The sequence below is a fragment of the Haplochromis burtoni genome, unplaced genomic scaffold (genome assembly GCF_018398535.1).
Source record: "Haplochromis burtoni strain Fernald_Lab_line unplaced genomic scaffold, NCSU_Asbu1 Contig_19, whole genome shotgun sequence".
Lineage (NCBI taxonomy): Eukaryota > Metazoa > Chordata > Actinopteri > Cichliformes > Cichlidae > Haplochromis > Haplochromis burtoni.
The window spans coordinates 562,739-578,451 of NW_024582380.1; the positions used below are offsets into that span (position 1 = coordinate 562,739).

General features: G+C 42.4%; 1 protein-coding gene across 2 annotated transcripts in view; it reads right to left on the reverse strand.

Annotated features, from left to right (window-relative positions):
* Positions 1-15,713, reverse strand: part of gpc3 (glypican 3) — a 136,654-nt gene that overhangs the window by 29,929 nt on the left and 91,012 nt on the right. For both annotated transcript variants that reach the window (XM_005916603.3, XM_005916604.3), the window contains exons 4-6: positions 7,996-8,135; positions 7,386-7,511; positions 2,170-2,281 (exon numbers count right to left, since the gene is read on the reverse strand). In XM_005916603.3, coding sequence (XP_005916665.1) covers positions 2,170-2,281; positions 7,386-7,511; positions 7,996-8,135 — 378 coding nt within the window. The remainder of the gene's footprint in view (positions 1-2,169; positions 2,282-7,385; positions 7,512-7,995; positions 8,136-15,713) is intronic.

The following is a 15,713-nucleotide window of genomic DNA, read 5'->3' on the forward strand; positions in this document are numbered from 1 at the left end:
ACCCCCCCACAGTGGCAATAATAAACATTAGATCTATTACCATGTTAACAACAACGTCAGGCAAATGGACATTGTGCAGATTAGCACTTTTATTGTGTCTCAGAGCTCCAACTAAAGCAAAAGTAATTTTATTTTTATGAAAACTAATTAGTTTCATATGTTTTGATAAGAGATGTTACAAGAAAATTACAAATTACTATCAAGATAAACTCGGTGAGTCATCTTCCCCTAAAATTTCAATACTTTAAACTTCTCAGTGGGCTGATTTACAGCAGGACTGTTGCAGCAGATTGCACAACATTACAAGGTGTTCCTGTCATTTTGCACGCCCAAGTATAATGGTGATAGGATTACACTAATATTTTTAAAACCAATTTCTGCAACAAAAGGGGGGAGGGAAAGCATGGCTGTGAGCCATGAACAGTTTTACTGCACATGAAATATGCAATCAAGTGCAGTCATTCTTTTGTCAGATGTTAATCCAGGCCATTGAAGTTAAGATCTGAAGGGAAGGGGAGCCGAAGCAGAAACACACTTGACTCTGCTGCACGGTCATCAGATATGAGACTAAAAGCTCCCTTGCGAATGGTCAATCTGCATAAATATTAACCGATTGTGTAAACAGAATCAAAACCCCATAAATGTCCACATGTTTGCCACATCATCAGTGCAACATGGGAGCCAATTAGAAATGGAAATTAGGTTACTGAGAACATATGACTTGACTGAGTTCATGCTTCCAAGGGATTGTCTCAATGTCTATAACACAATGAGCTCAGTCATTTCACTAAACTGCATTTTCTTGCAAAATCTCATCAAAAGCCTATCAGGACCTCGATCCACATGGTAAACAGTCTGCACTGCAGCAGCTCTGCTTGTAATCATATGGCTACAATTGTTTATCTGTGCCGATGCAGGAAGTTTTGAAAGGCTTATTACATTAAAGGGTATGTCCTGTGTTTTTAAGCTTACAGGATAATTCAGGTTTATTACAGCTTGGCTTTTATTTTGGTCATTTTGGCTCTCACTCCTACTTATAATAATAGTGTACAAAATTGCTCCAAAGAAGGCTGAAAGGGCAAAAAATGCACAGTCAGGTGATCACACTGATTTTACACTGGTCTCTGCACTTAGGGATTATTATTGACATTTTATGCTTTCTTTGCGTTTTAGCACCAAATAAAATGGTTAAACAGTTTTTCTTTCCCCAGTGAATGTCAGGAACTTTCTCTGGTGAGTCCAACGTCTTCACAGCTCACAGAAAAGATGGCCAAAGCTATAAAAAAAAATAAGACCCACATTTTTAGGAATGAGCGTTTAAACTGCCCAACGTATGTAGAGCCAGGATGAATCAGGTATGGTGGCGTTTGAAGGCAGCAGGAGGCGTCTGACACATATGAATGAAGTAATACTGTGGAAGTAAATGATAGAATTAGTTTCAACCCACAGCCCTCTCAATTTTGTTTTTTCTTGAGGCTCTCTGGTTGTCAGCGGGGAGTGCAGAAGGGTCCGGAGCTACTTCTTAGATCTCCCAGGTTCCCTTTTAAACAGGGGAATCCACCTTGACAGGGCTACAACATCCTAAAGCTCAAACAGACTCGTGTTAACATGCACACATATGTGTGTATGCATGCGGGAGGGGGCGAGGGGTAGTCAGCTAGAAGTGTTGACAGCTACAAGTGCAACCACCAAGAATCAGGAAGTGCCGGCAGATCTGTGGGCTGATACGTGAGTTCGATCCTGCATCTCTGAACAAAGCCAGCCTGCCCCGACCGTGGTTTACATGCCAGCGGAAGTGGTGGGAAAAAAACAAGGGCTTCGGCCTTGATGACAGCTGGGCCTTTTGTGGATGGAGGACACGCATCCTTTCATATTCTGGCTGCCATGCGGGAGAATTTGTGTCCAGGAAGAGCTTTTTTTTAAAACAGTTTCCAGTCACAAGTGTTTTGCTGTGTTTTAAAAGGGCAAAATAGTAAACAAAGCATCCTCACTTAAAATCTTTACTTGGCTTGTGCTGACCCCCACAGGAGCTGCAGAGCAGGGCCTCCAGCAGCTTGGGAATCAGTGTCCAACTGTGAGCCAAGAAGCAGAGCTAATGGGAGAGTGGACTATCCCACCTCTGCAGAGCCGGAGCTATAACCATGAAGGAAATAAAAGAGCACAGCTCACCTGGTTGATGTGTTTGAGTTTGTCTATGATCTGGCTGATGACCGGCTCAGGCGGCTTGTTGCTCCTGGACTCGGAGCTGGGGTGCAGTCGTTTTAGGCCGGGCCCAGGATATCTGAAAGGACGGGAAGAAAATGCTTAAATAAGCCTTATGTTTATGAAACTCTGAAGAGCTTCAGTGACTTCAGGCTAAGCTACCTTTGTGGAAGACACAAACAGGGATTTTATCACCATCTAGTGTTGATAAGAGGAATCGCAGGTCTTCTGGGTTTTAGTTTCCTGAGCTAAAAAACTCATTTGTCAATGAGCTCTGACCAAAGAACCAACTTTTCCCTCAATGGAGAAGCTACAGCTACAAAACCAGAGGCGGGTTGATATTTATCCAAGATCTGCTGTTTAAAGACAGCTTAATGTTGTTAATGTAGTTATAAAGGCTGCAATTCATCACTCATCACACGCTAACTCTGAACATCTGCCTTTAAGAGGCAGGCTGTTACATTACCACCTTCTTTGACATTTTTAAGTGTTTCAAGGGTGCCGACAACATCCTCAAAGATCTTGAACTATCATGTAAAGTTTGGCTGCTGATTAATTTCATGCACATTATCTGCTCAGTTAGTAGCTTTTTAATCATCTGAAGTTAATGAGAGAACATTAGCAGAGATGTATTTTTGCCCTGCTTTAGCTGTGAGGGTATATTTAGGTAGAAGCAGCACACGGGCAGGCTCTTACATGCATAAATGTACGACTGAGGAAGTGCTGCTCTGTTTACACTTGTGTACACTATGAAGAGGAGGAGCTGGGATGTCTGAAAGGTAGATTTCTTCACAGCTGTTCTTTCATGTTGAGACTTTCCTGCAGGTGTGGGTTTTTTTTTCACTTCTGACAGTCCCAAGGGTTTAACCCCTTCCTCACCGCACGCTCAGAAGGATGAGACCGGCTAATTCTGCTTGACTGAGACGAGCACGTTTAGGTGAACCTGAATCAGACATCTCTCTCAGGTGCCGCAGTGGATGTCACGCTGCAGCGTAAATGTCGTCTGCCGTGTTGTTGTAAATGTTTGAAAAGATGAATGGCGAACTATTTTAGAGGAAGTAGATTAGCGAGAACGAAAAAGGGGCCTTGAAAAAAGAATCTGTGCACATGTGTGTGTTTGTGTGTAAAGTATGAGGTCATCCTTTGTTCTCTCTCTTTTAAACAGCCCTGTGTGCACACTCCCCCAACACACACTCACACACACACTCACACACACCTATGAGCTGCCGTCTCTTTTCATCAGTCTTTCATTCTCCTCCAAGTCAGACTTTTCATTAAACTCAAATTACATTTCCCCAGTTATTTATTCTTCTTATTATCCATGATCTCATCCCTTCTTCGCTGCTAATTATCACATGAATAATGGAAAAACGTGTGATCACTTAAGCAGAGGAAAAGAGGAAATATGGTTAAGAGGAGGGAGGATTAGGACGGGGAGATTTTGAGTGACGATAAGAAGCCGAGGCAGGTTAGTGTTTCACATGATAAGTGCCTGTCAGATAATTTTACCACAATATAATTTAGCGTGTCTCACCGTTAAACCGTTTTTCACCGCCGATAGTCTCAGTTGTCGACTCTCGGCTCGTTATCCAATCCTGCTTGTGTTATTGTTCGCTGCCAGCAGAGCTGATCACATCGCCTCATGCTTGCGATAACTTAATCTAATGTAACACCAATTACCACGCTGCCATTAGGTCCAGTGTGAGGCTGCCATCTCTCGCAGCAAAATAACCCGCAGAAGTAGAAGAACACGTCCTACTACAAGCCACATTCACACACACACGTTTATACAAACACCTTTTTCTGTGCCTAAGAATCTTGTCTAACACACACAAACACAGACACACACGTGATTATTAACACTGTTCCTTTGTTTTAATGTCGCACTGAGAAAACACAAAATTCAGAGTTCATACAAACAGCTGTGATGGAGCAGCGGGTGGGTGAACTTAAGTCTCATTAAAGTGGGCGCATTATGCTCTATACTTTTATTTTTGGAGCGCTGCATGATTCTAACTTCAACATAATCCTCATTATTCTTTAATCCTCAATCCTTCCCTTTCCTTTAAACTAAATTAAGCCAGATTTCTTCCAACTGGCTGACCCCTTGTAAATGTCAAGTTTGAACAGCAGGTGGGCGGAGTTGCTTACTTTACATCATCAGTAGCTCCGCCCTTCTGTACTAATGTATCATTAAAATGGTGGTAAAAACTGACACAATTATGCACTCGTTTTATTCATCCTAGCTGCCGTAGCAACAGGTTTCAAAAAGCGGTGCACGACCGGCAGAAAGTGCTGCCAGCGACAGTCTGACGTTAACTTTGTCATACGGTGCCGTTCACATGGCAGGTACAAACGTTCTTAAAGCCTTAGCTTTTATTGTACATATGCTGAAATCATTGAAACACTGACCATTTGTAATATGAGCATCCACCTCAGTAACAGCATATTCACATGGGAGACTCTAAGGGAGAGGATAATGGTTCCCTTTTAATGGCTCCTTGAAACGACTTATCTCGATTCTTGGCCAGTCTGTACTGGTCCAGGTTGAACTTTCTCAGAAATTGTTGATGGATTGCCGTAAAATTTGGTTTTGCTACCCTACATGCAAAGACGAAACATGACACTGACTATGAAGCTCGCGTTGCCTTAACTTTAAACCATGAGGTTAATGTTTGAGGGTGGGGTGAAATTGTTCTAGCTGACGGAGGTACTAAATCATTTGCTTTAAATCAACTGTGACTGAAAAAACATATATACAGATATGCATTATTGTGTATGATGTCTTTGGGGCCACAGTAATTCTTACATGTACCACATCACATCAGCTGTCATGAATTCAGTCGAGTCTGTCAGAGTGTGACAAACCATTTCTGCTTTTTATTGACCCAGTTTGGCACTAATGGCATTTCTTCCTTGTAAAGAAAAGTTGGGGACTCTGATTACACAATTAGATTAAATCTGCTGAGGGAATTCACGTTTTCCTCAGAAAGAATGGAAATACCTTTGGTGATGCTTCAACTTTCTTCACCTTTTTAAGTAGAACCAGTTTTTAAAAATAAATTTGATACAATCTTAAAAACTCTGAACTTTCCCATTAGGCTCTGTTATTCTTTAAGTGTCTATATATTTAAATAGCATTGCCGCTGGCAGAGTGTTAGCATAAAGAGTCGTATCTGACTCAACTCAAGGCCTCACAAGACATTTAGCATAGCATGTGCTGTAGGCTCTCAGACAACTATAATTTAACACAATGCTAAAGGATGACAGTGGGCACGGAGCATGTGGCAGCCACTGAGGCTGAAAACAGAGTTGAAGCCCCAAAAACTGCAGTTCCTTTAGTGGCCACTTGAATCCGGCTCCCATCCATGTGGATTTAGGCTTACAGTTGGGCTGTGACCTAGAACTCGACTCCACCTATCTGTGTTATACTGCTGGTGCCTGTTGCAGCAAGTGTCTGTGCTTCACGGGTGCAGCTTGCTAGCTAAGCTGGCTAGGGACAGCTAACTCGCTAACTTAGCACTCTATCTTTATGTCCTTTCTCCTGTTTTCATCTCACTCTACCTCCTTCACTACATCCATGAATCTTCTCTGAGGTCTTCTTCTTTTCCTCCTGTCTGGAAGCTCCATCTTCAACACCTTTTCTCCAGTATATCCCTTCTCTGCACATGTTCAAACCTTCCCAGCTTGATAGTCTCATTTCTACTGCTGTCCATTCTGGTCACTCCCATCTCCAAACCATACATTGCATCAGGTCTCACTACCACCTTGTAAACCTTAACTTTCAGTCTTGCTGCTATCCTTCTGGACCACATTTGCTTATTTCTGGCTGCAAAAATCAACATGGCAGCAGCTGAAACTCTTTAAATATGATATCTTCTGACCTCCTCTCAGACTCCATCGTCACAATCCCCAAAATGAAACATTCACGGTCGACACCGAATCTTATCTTTGAATCAATTATCTCACACACATGAATTTACACTGTCAGTAGATCCAAAAGAGGAATGTTTTGAGTTGATACGGCGTTACGTTTTTATCACAGTTAGCACGGTAACACTCTTTGATGTGGTGAAAAGTGTTCCTCCTCTGATCTGGCTTCCAGGTGTGATGGTAAACAGAGCCCGATAACAGGCGCCTCATTTAGCTCCACAGATCACTCCTCAAGTATCAGAGACATTCAGCACCCGACCCCTCCAGTGCTTATCCTCCCCACCCACCCGGTCTAAATTTATCTGCATGAGACAATGCACTGAATGAATGCCACATTTGGCTCTGAAGAAGGTCCTATCTCAGGAGATAATGGAAGATGATCCAGAACAAATCTCGAAGTGAAAATGCACCAGAGTGAATCTGCAGACATATGCCCTCGCAGGTGACATGGAGAATTGCTTGCCGCGAGACACTGTAATCTCTCCATCATTTTGTCTCCTGTTCCTGCCTCCCCTGCACCTTCCTGTCGCACTGCTTGGTCCAGCTTGTAATCATCCCCTCAGGACAGCTCTGCCCCCTTGCCAGCCTGATATCTCCTCCTCAGACTCGGGTTCTTTTTTTTTTATATCTTTGTGCAAGAAGTACTGAACTTATTCTCCTTCATCCTTGGGAACAAGACTTAAAACATCCCCCAGTGCTTTTATACTAGAATTTGTGCATTTAATTCCACACATGATTTAAAAGCCTAAAAATCCTATGATATCTGTAACTATGTGAGCCAAATTGAAATCGGGGCCAGCTGACGGTGCAGGCGGAAAGAGCGCTGAGAGTTGTGATGTGTGAAGCCAAAGGACAGGGGTGAAATGAAATATTGTGGAAACCGAATGCTGTTCTGCGGGGTGCACAGGAGACGCTGGATGAAGGAGGAGAGAGCGATCGAAACGGCAATTAACTAAGCGAGAAGAAGGTGACAGTGTTCCTGACATTAATAACATCCCATAGAGCCAAAGTCAAGATTTACACTCGCACTCAGTGGGTGAGACGGTGGGAGTGGGGGGGCCTTGTGGGAAGCTCATCAGCTCTGGGAAAACTTGCCCTTCAGTTCACCTACACTCCTAGATGTGAAGCTAGAGGGCTGGGAATTCAAGAATGGGAGCAAAGTGTTTGCATAAGCGATCATTTAGAGAGAGCCAATAAACTGTGAAGTGCTGATTCGCAGTCTGCAAACAAAAACCAGACCCCCGCCTTACCTGTCTGTCATCTCCTGCCCGTTCCAGCAGAGGGAGTGGTTCACTGGAGCAGGCTCGCGGCTGCATAAGGCCTCCCCGAGACCACTATAAAAGGAGCTGAAGCCTCTCAGGCTGGTTATGAAGTCCCTGAAACACAAAGGCAAAGAATACAAACGTCAGTTAACACCATTGTTAGTGAGCGGAGAAGAAAACAGCAGGAAAAGCGAAAGGAGGCAGGGAAAGTGCAAGAGAGGGAATTCAGCTTGATAGCAGCGAAAGCAACTCGATTAGATCCCCCTGGAGAAGGAGAGAATAAAAGAGGCCAAAATGAGCAGTGTCTCTATTCCTAATTGACATTAATCTGGCCATTGTGCTGCTGAGGCCAGCAGCCCCCGCTGGGCGTCATTACACTGTTCATTTAAGCCTGTTACTGCATCAGAAGTGCTAAAAAAAACACTCAAGCGGAGAGAGACCGAGCCAAAGCATCGCGCGCAAGCAGGAGCGAACCTGTCGACAGCGTCAGGGGCAATATTTGTCTGTCAGGGAAAAATATTGCCCCATGGCACCCTGGAGAGACAGAGAATCGCTTCATCATAGGAAGAGGTCTCGTCCTGGCGCCCGATTTCCTCACCTGCGGAGGTCTGCCAACGTCTCGTCGGGGTCCGAGGATGACGGCTGAGCCCCACGGGCTGCGGCGGCCGGAGGCTGGGACGGAGGGGATCCGACAGAGCGAGAGGCCCGCTGAGGAGTTTGTCCGCACATCCCGCTCACCTGCCCAAGAGAGAGAGGAGATTAGAAAGGAAGATCTCACTTCTCCCCAGAACCTCTTCATCACCACTTATGTGGCACCGTATCCACTTCCTGCTCCTAAAAGCCTCTTCATTCAAGCAGCGGTGACACTGCAGACGGTACGAGCCTGTCAGTACCAAACTGCCGGCCTTACTCAGCTGAGCGCCTCTGCAAATTGTCATCTGTTTGGAATTGTTTATTTTTGGGAGGGATGAAAGCACCGGGATTTGCATAACAAACAAGTCATTGTATCCTCTGCCAGCCATGTTCGAATTTGTAATCATAACACTCCAAAAAAAAAACAAAAACCCTCCAGCCTCTCATTTTGCTGCTTCTTTCCTGTATAAATGCCATTGTGTTTCACACGAGAGACAACATAACAATAATAAATAAGGAGTCCTTCTCTGTCTCTCAGAGATAACGGACCTGGCACATTCTTTTCAGGTGCAATAAAAATGCAAATGGCTGTTAATGTTTAGCTTGTGGTTTAATGATTTGCCGGTGGTTTAATTTCCCTGGGGAATACTGGCCGGGCTTAATTCTGCCATGTAATGTTAACAGCTAATTGTGCCCAGCTCCCCTTTAAGTGAAAAGGCTGGCATCACTGCCGCTGAATACTGATGGGATCCGATAGAGCAGCGACGGACATCTTCATCTGGAGCTAACTGAGGCCACATAACACACACACACACACACACACACACACACACACACACACACACACACACACACAGAGAAATGCATGCATGCACACAGATCTTTTCAGCATAAACAAAAATGAATCATTTCATGCAATTATTCATTTTTGCATAATGCACCTAATCCCATTAACATGATAAACACACATGCCTACATAATATACTCTTTGCAAGCACTTGTATATCTTACAACAGCGCATGCGCTCATTTATCGCACGCGTGCTGACACACTGAAATGCTGATCGGCTGCAACACGGAACCATCAGGGTTAATCAATACAGCCTTGTCATCCAAGGATGGTGTTAGAGACTCACACACACACACACACACACACACACACTCTCCTGACAGTCACAGATGGCTGAGTTCTCCTGCACTAGGCATTTACCAACACACAGCTTCCCTGACTAGCCATCTTCCCTACCGTGTGCTTAAGGGGATATAACACACACACACACACACACACACACACACACACACACACACACACACACACACACACACACACCTATTTGAGCTCATTGCTTCTCCCACCCCACTCTCTCCTTCCACATCTTCCTCTCGTGCGATACTTTTGTTCTCGTGCGCCTGGAGCAATTGCCGGTGCTTCCACGGGCCATGATTAATGTGATCGGAGCTGCGTTTCTCCTTTTTGTTTGAGCATTCTCGGGAAGCCGTAGGGAAGTTGTGGCACAAGGGAGAGGACTGATTCAGCACGCACGCCAACACAGCCCCACCCCATCCCCGCCGATTGTTTTCCGGATTCTTCAAGGAAGGGGCTCATTAGTGGGGTATTAATATTACCCAGGGCTCGACTAACACAACCAACAGGAGAGTCTGCAGATAAAGTCTGCCTCAGCGGGACAGCTCAGAAATATCTGCACACTTTTATCTGCACCGGGCAGCCTGTGCCTTTCTCTCAGAGGAAGAGAGGGGTGCTGGCGGCCAGTAGTACGAGTCACACAAACCTCGCAGCCCACACTTGGTTGCACTGGCACACCTGCACTTTGGGCTCAGCATGTGCAAACATGGTGTAGAGATGCACCGCAAACAAATCAATGGAATTGCACACAGCGCTGGGACTAATGTGAGATCGGGCTTTTGCTTTCATTATGATCGCGAGGAGTTTATAATAAGCAAACGGCTTCAGGAGCAAAGACGATACTATCAGTGTTATAGGATGGCACGATGCCACGCACAGCTGTAACAACATACTGGAGAAAATTTAGTGAGTAATGCTCGTGCTCCAGAGAAGTCAAGGCTCAGGGGACAGACTGAGTCAGCACTCAGCCCCCATCCTCCTCCTGTCACCAGCATAGAAACTAACTTTTGCTGAAATACACGCTGTACACAGAAAAAAAAAATCTGGATTGGCTATAAATTCATGCTTTTATGTCATCTTTGCATTATTGTAATGGGCTTTTTAAAGAGGTATCAATCAGAAATCAATGAATAGACTTCAAACTGTTCAGGATGCGGCGTCAAGGTCAGTTTTAACGAGTCTACGATGGCTGCTCGTTTGTTTCAGAATTGATTTTAAGATTTTACTGACTCCTTTTAAAGCCCTTCACGGCCTGGCTCCAGAGTGCACACTAGAGCTGCTGTTCTTGTGCTGACCTGTGTGCAGCCTGAGATCCCGCTAACTGTTCCAGCCTCACTTTTAAAGATAAATGGCGATCGAGCGTTTTCTGTTTGGGCTCCTCGATTGTTGAACGACCTGCCAGACTCACTCTGGCCTGCTTGGTCAGTGGCTTCTTTTAAATCACTATTAGAAACCCATTTATAATGCAGGGCCTTCTCATAAATTTGCTGATAGATTTTATGTCCTTGACATGCTCAGCTTACCTTTGTTTTTGTTTGTTCAACTTTTTATTCATTATTAGGGAGTCACATTGATTTTTATATGTTACACTTGCATGGGCTGTTTTAATTGATATGCAAATTTTCATTTTTAATAATTCATTTCTATTTTTGTATAAACTTTATGAAGAAATTGGCTAAATAGTGTAGCTGTCACGTTCCTGCGTCTGTTGACCCAGCGTTTCAAGTTTTAGTTTTTTTGGATGTTGATGTTTATGTTTAAGTTCCTTAAGTTAGGTTCATTTGTTTATTAGATTTCCCCTTGTGTTTTCTACCCCTGTATTTAAGCTTCCCTCACCCTTTATGTGTTTCATGCTGTGTGTCCTATGTTATCACATTCGTGTTGTCATGTCTGCATTCCACTCTGTTTCCTGTTTTATTGTGAAAGTCCTTGTCCTATGTGCAGTGTGTCTAGTTTTGCTTCCCCTTGTCCATGTGCCATGTATCTTTGTATCCACACCAAGTTTCATGGTTTGGTATTTTTATGTTTATCTTCAGTTTCCCCAGTTTAGGTTATTGTTTAGCTTCACCTCTGCCTTTTGTTTTGTAATCTTTTCCCAGCCTTAATAAATGGCTTGCTTTCTGTTAAGTTTTCTTCCACGTTCCTTAGTGTCTGCATTTTGGGTCCTCTTCGTCACTCCATACTGTCACAATAGTGGTCTACACTTTTATCCAACCTAAGTAAAAGATTCCTGGTTTGATGCCAGGAGGAAACACAAATTCCTTTGGAATTATGTCAGGAAGGGCATCTGGAAAGGAGCTGAAATTAGCAGTTTTTTGTTTTTAATTTAAAGAAGTAAACTTTTTTAGATTAAGAATGTCAGAGACAAATAACATGAACTTTCTTTTAACCGTAGGAACCTCTCACTGTGAGCCAACAGTGCTAAACATGCTTTGTTGTCAATTTAATTTATGTCTTTACATTAAAATATCTGGTTTCAAATGAATCTCCTTTTGTTCAACACAGAGGAAATCATGCGTGCTCAGTGAACACATCATCAAATCAAATCAATTTATTTATATAGCACTTCTCACAGGATAAATACCACAAAGTGCTTCACAGTAATATAAAACAGAAATGCATAAAATAAATTAATAATCAAACACACAGCACAAATCTAATTAAAAGCCAATCTAAATAAATGAGCCTTAAGCTGCTTTTTAAAAGAATAAATACAATCAAGGCAACGTAATGATGGAGGGAGAGCATTCCACAACCTGGGGGCCACCGCTCTAAAAGATCTATCACCTCTGGTCTTAAAACGAGTTTGTGGGACTCCCAACAGCCTTTGATTAGATGATCTCGGGCTGCGAGATCTTCATCGTTATCATCTGAGTTATCATAACAAATGTTTCCAGATTAGCAAGAAAACTATTTCCTCTCTATTTTAATCTTATTTAATCTTATTTAATCAATTTTTATTAGTATTTTTACCGTCATCGAGTCTTTTGGGCTGAAAGATATTGTCGGACTTGGGTTTGATTCAAAAGTTTTGCCTGCGTCAGTCAGTCTTTGCTGGCTGACTTACAACCACAGCCAACGTATCTTTTATAACTGTGAGGTCTCTCTTAATAAATTCATGGCTACAAGGTTGTAGGATTAGGTGTCTTTAAGGCTACGTTCACACTGCAGGCGAAAGTGCATCAAATCCGATTTTTTTGACCCTATGCGACCCATATCCGATCATGGTATGACAGTGTGAACGGCGCAAATCCGATATTTTCAAATCCGATCTGGGTCACTTTCGTATGTGGTACTGAATCCGATACATATCCGATGTTTTAGAAAGCGACTGCTGTGTGAACGGTCAGGTCGCATTAAATCCGCCTTTTACGTCACCGACACAAGACTGAAGCCAATTATCAGCGCCAGAGAAGACATCGCGAACGCTTCCTGGGCATCCAGTGTAGATGTTAGTGAAACTGTTGGGAAGACAACGTTGGAGAAACGTGAGCATGTTATTTGTACTGTATAATCTGCAGATTCTGACAGAAATCTGCAACCATCCTTTGAAGCACCGCTCCTCTCTAAAACAGCAATAAGGATAATATTACGTTATCTACATTATTATGTAAATAACAAAATAACTTAAAGCAAAAATTGGGAAACGTAAAGTCCGAAGTCTTTATATTAAGGGCCATCAGTCAAACAATATTGTTTGCTCTGGGTCTAAACACACCGCGTTGTGTGTGACATCTTCTTTTGCGCATGCGGCCGCTTTGAGCGTTCACACTAGAGCGCGTTTGCTGTCACATTTTATTTGTAGTGTGAACACGCAGACAAAAAATCGGATTTGATCAAAAAATCGGAATTGAGCATTAAGACCTGCAGTGTGAACGTAGCCTTAGTTTGTGACTATTACCCATATGTTCCCAGACCATATCACAACCATAACGTGCTAACGTGCACAAAATTCAACGATTGAGAGCTTATTAGGTGCCTGTTTTTTTTTCTGAGAATGAAAACAGCCCGTCAGCTCACATTGGTTCTTATCTGTATATATCTGGTCAGAGGCTTGGATTTTATGAAGGAAGAGCTTTACAGTGAAGCAATTGCTCACACGGTAACGCTGATGTTTATCAGGCTCTGTGTTTGAAATGAGTATGACAGAAGCAACCTAATGGCTTCGGGGGGGAGGGGGGGGGGTGATGTATTGTTATGCTTGCATTTTATTTAGGAAAAACATGTACTGAGGCTTTTTTTAACAGATTTGTCAGGAACGAAGCTTTTCCTCTTTACACTGCAGTCACACCTGAGATCGTGCTTTAACTGATCTGGTTTCTTTCCAGCACAGAAAAAAAACGTATTTTTGTCAAACATGTTCAAGTTACAATTACAACAGACGTGAGCAAGCAAATCCTTCACAGCATAAGCATGCCCATGTTGACCCTGTGCTTGCATGAACTGTTAGAGAGGGGCATCGTTTAACCCGTCCTGCCAGCTGGTGTCATTTTCTCCCTCTCTCTTGAGCTAACGTTGCGTAGTTTTATGTGAGTGTAGGTTTCATTCGACATATTAAATGGCGATTAGACGCTTCACTTTAGAGCTCAACTGACATTGGATTTTTTCAGACCAATAACAATTTTCTGATATGCTTTCTTGTAGACACGTGAAATATAAGTAGATTTCCCCTAACATTTGTTATGTGTAATTATTTACTAGAATAATACAACAATTCATTTTAAAATTTATTTTGTTTTATTGTCACTAATACATGGTTGAAGAGTATTTCTCCTGTCTTACTTTAACTTTTTAGTTTTTTTGCTTATTGGTCAATATAAATGCCGATACTATGGTGGCCCTGAGAGGCCAAATGCACTGCAACTTAAGAAAACACCACATAGGAAAACAAAAAACAAAAATGGAAACAGGAAAAAGAAAACAGAAATAGAAAAAAAGAAAACAGAAATAGAAAAAATGAAAACAGAAATAGGAAAAAAGAGATTTCCAAAAGCGCAAGGGAAGTGTTTCTGGGGAGAAAATAACCCGACGGACCAGTTGCAGGAACCAAAATGTGCTAAGAGTTGCGCTGGGAGACACAGAAGTGGAGGATCTATCGGTTTTGTGAGGAAAGAAAAGATGAGAGGTAAGTGTGTTAGCCTAACTATTAGCCTAAAAATCCGTCATCAGTATTATATGAATCATCAGATTAAAAAATACTTACCTAGCATGATTTGGTTCCTGCAACTGGTTCGTCGGCTTATTGTCTCCCCAGAAACACTTCCCTTGTGCTTTTTGGAAATGTCTTTTTTCCTATTTCCGTTGTGTTTTGTGTGCTTTTGCAGCGTTTTTCTTAATGCTGGTGTTTTCTTAAGTTGCAGTCCGTTTGGCCTCTCAGGGCCACTGTACAATACAGACATATCAGCAAATGTCTAATATTAGACTGATATATTGGTCGGGCTCTACTTAATTTCTTGCATTTTGATGAACTTTTATTAATTTACAGTGAACTTTTAGTACATCATAGATTTTGACATTATTTTATAGTGGAAATGTATAAAAAAATCATCACTTTTCTATTATTATTAATTATTCTTTATTATTGTCAGAGTTTCTCATTTCTGTCTGATATCACTGTTGTGATCTCAGGAGGATTTCAGTAGCTCACGTGTGTTTCCAGAAAATGTTATGATCACATTCAAAACTTTGAGAATTTTCAAAAACATGTCACAGGTCCGTGTTTCTCTGTTGTAGTGATCAATGTTAGGAATTACATAAAGCTCCGCTGTATGCCTGAGGCTGACTTATTAGCTTGATTAGTTAGCACAGCAAAACCTTAACCACTTAAAACATGATCCATTTTGAGATTTCTGAGAAGAGAAAGCATCCTACTATTGAACCTCTTCTTATTTTTTCTCTCCTTAATGGTTATCAGCCATTATACCAGAGGAGATGCTCTAAAGCTAACTGAGCTCATAAATCTCCCGCACGCCCTGTGACATCTACACTCGTGCTATCTTAGCATCACTCCTGCTCCTGACTCCTGTTTCTCGCTCTCACTGTAATGTGTGCCGTATAAATATCTACAGATATCTTTCAAAGGTGAAGCATCATTTTAAAAGTTCCAGCATGCTGACCTATTGGTGAAATTGCATTTTTTTTTTTTACTTTTTTTCAAATTAGCTGAGCTACTCCACAGTCTACCCTCTGGCAGTTCCAGAGGTACCCCAGGGGGTACATGTACCCCCTGGTTGGGACTTTCTGAGCCAGAGGTGAAGTGTGGGAAATGTGAGCAGTAATGTAAAGCGCACATGGACCAGTGAACACAGAAATCCCGTAGCAAAACTATCAGTGCTAAAAACACACAAGTGACTAAACGCTGAGCTGAAAGGAGGATGTTAATGTCTAAAACAGATAATGTACAGCTGACAGTTTAATTTAAAATGAAACTTGTTTGTGAATCACGCGTATGGAGACACTCTTTGGAAAAATGGATTTCACACTCCTCACTCACTGTGCTACTATTCCTGAAGCATTCGGAGACTGTGAAAAGCTATTAAA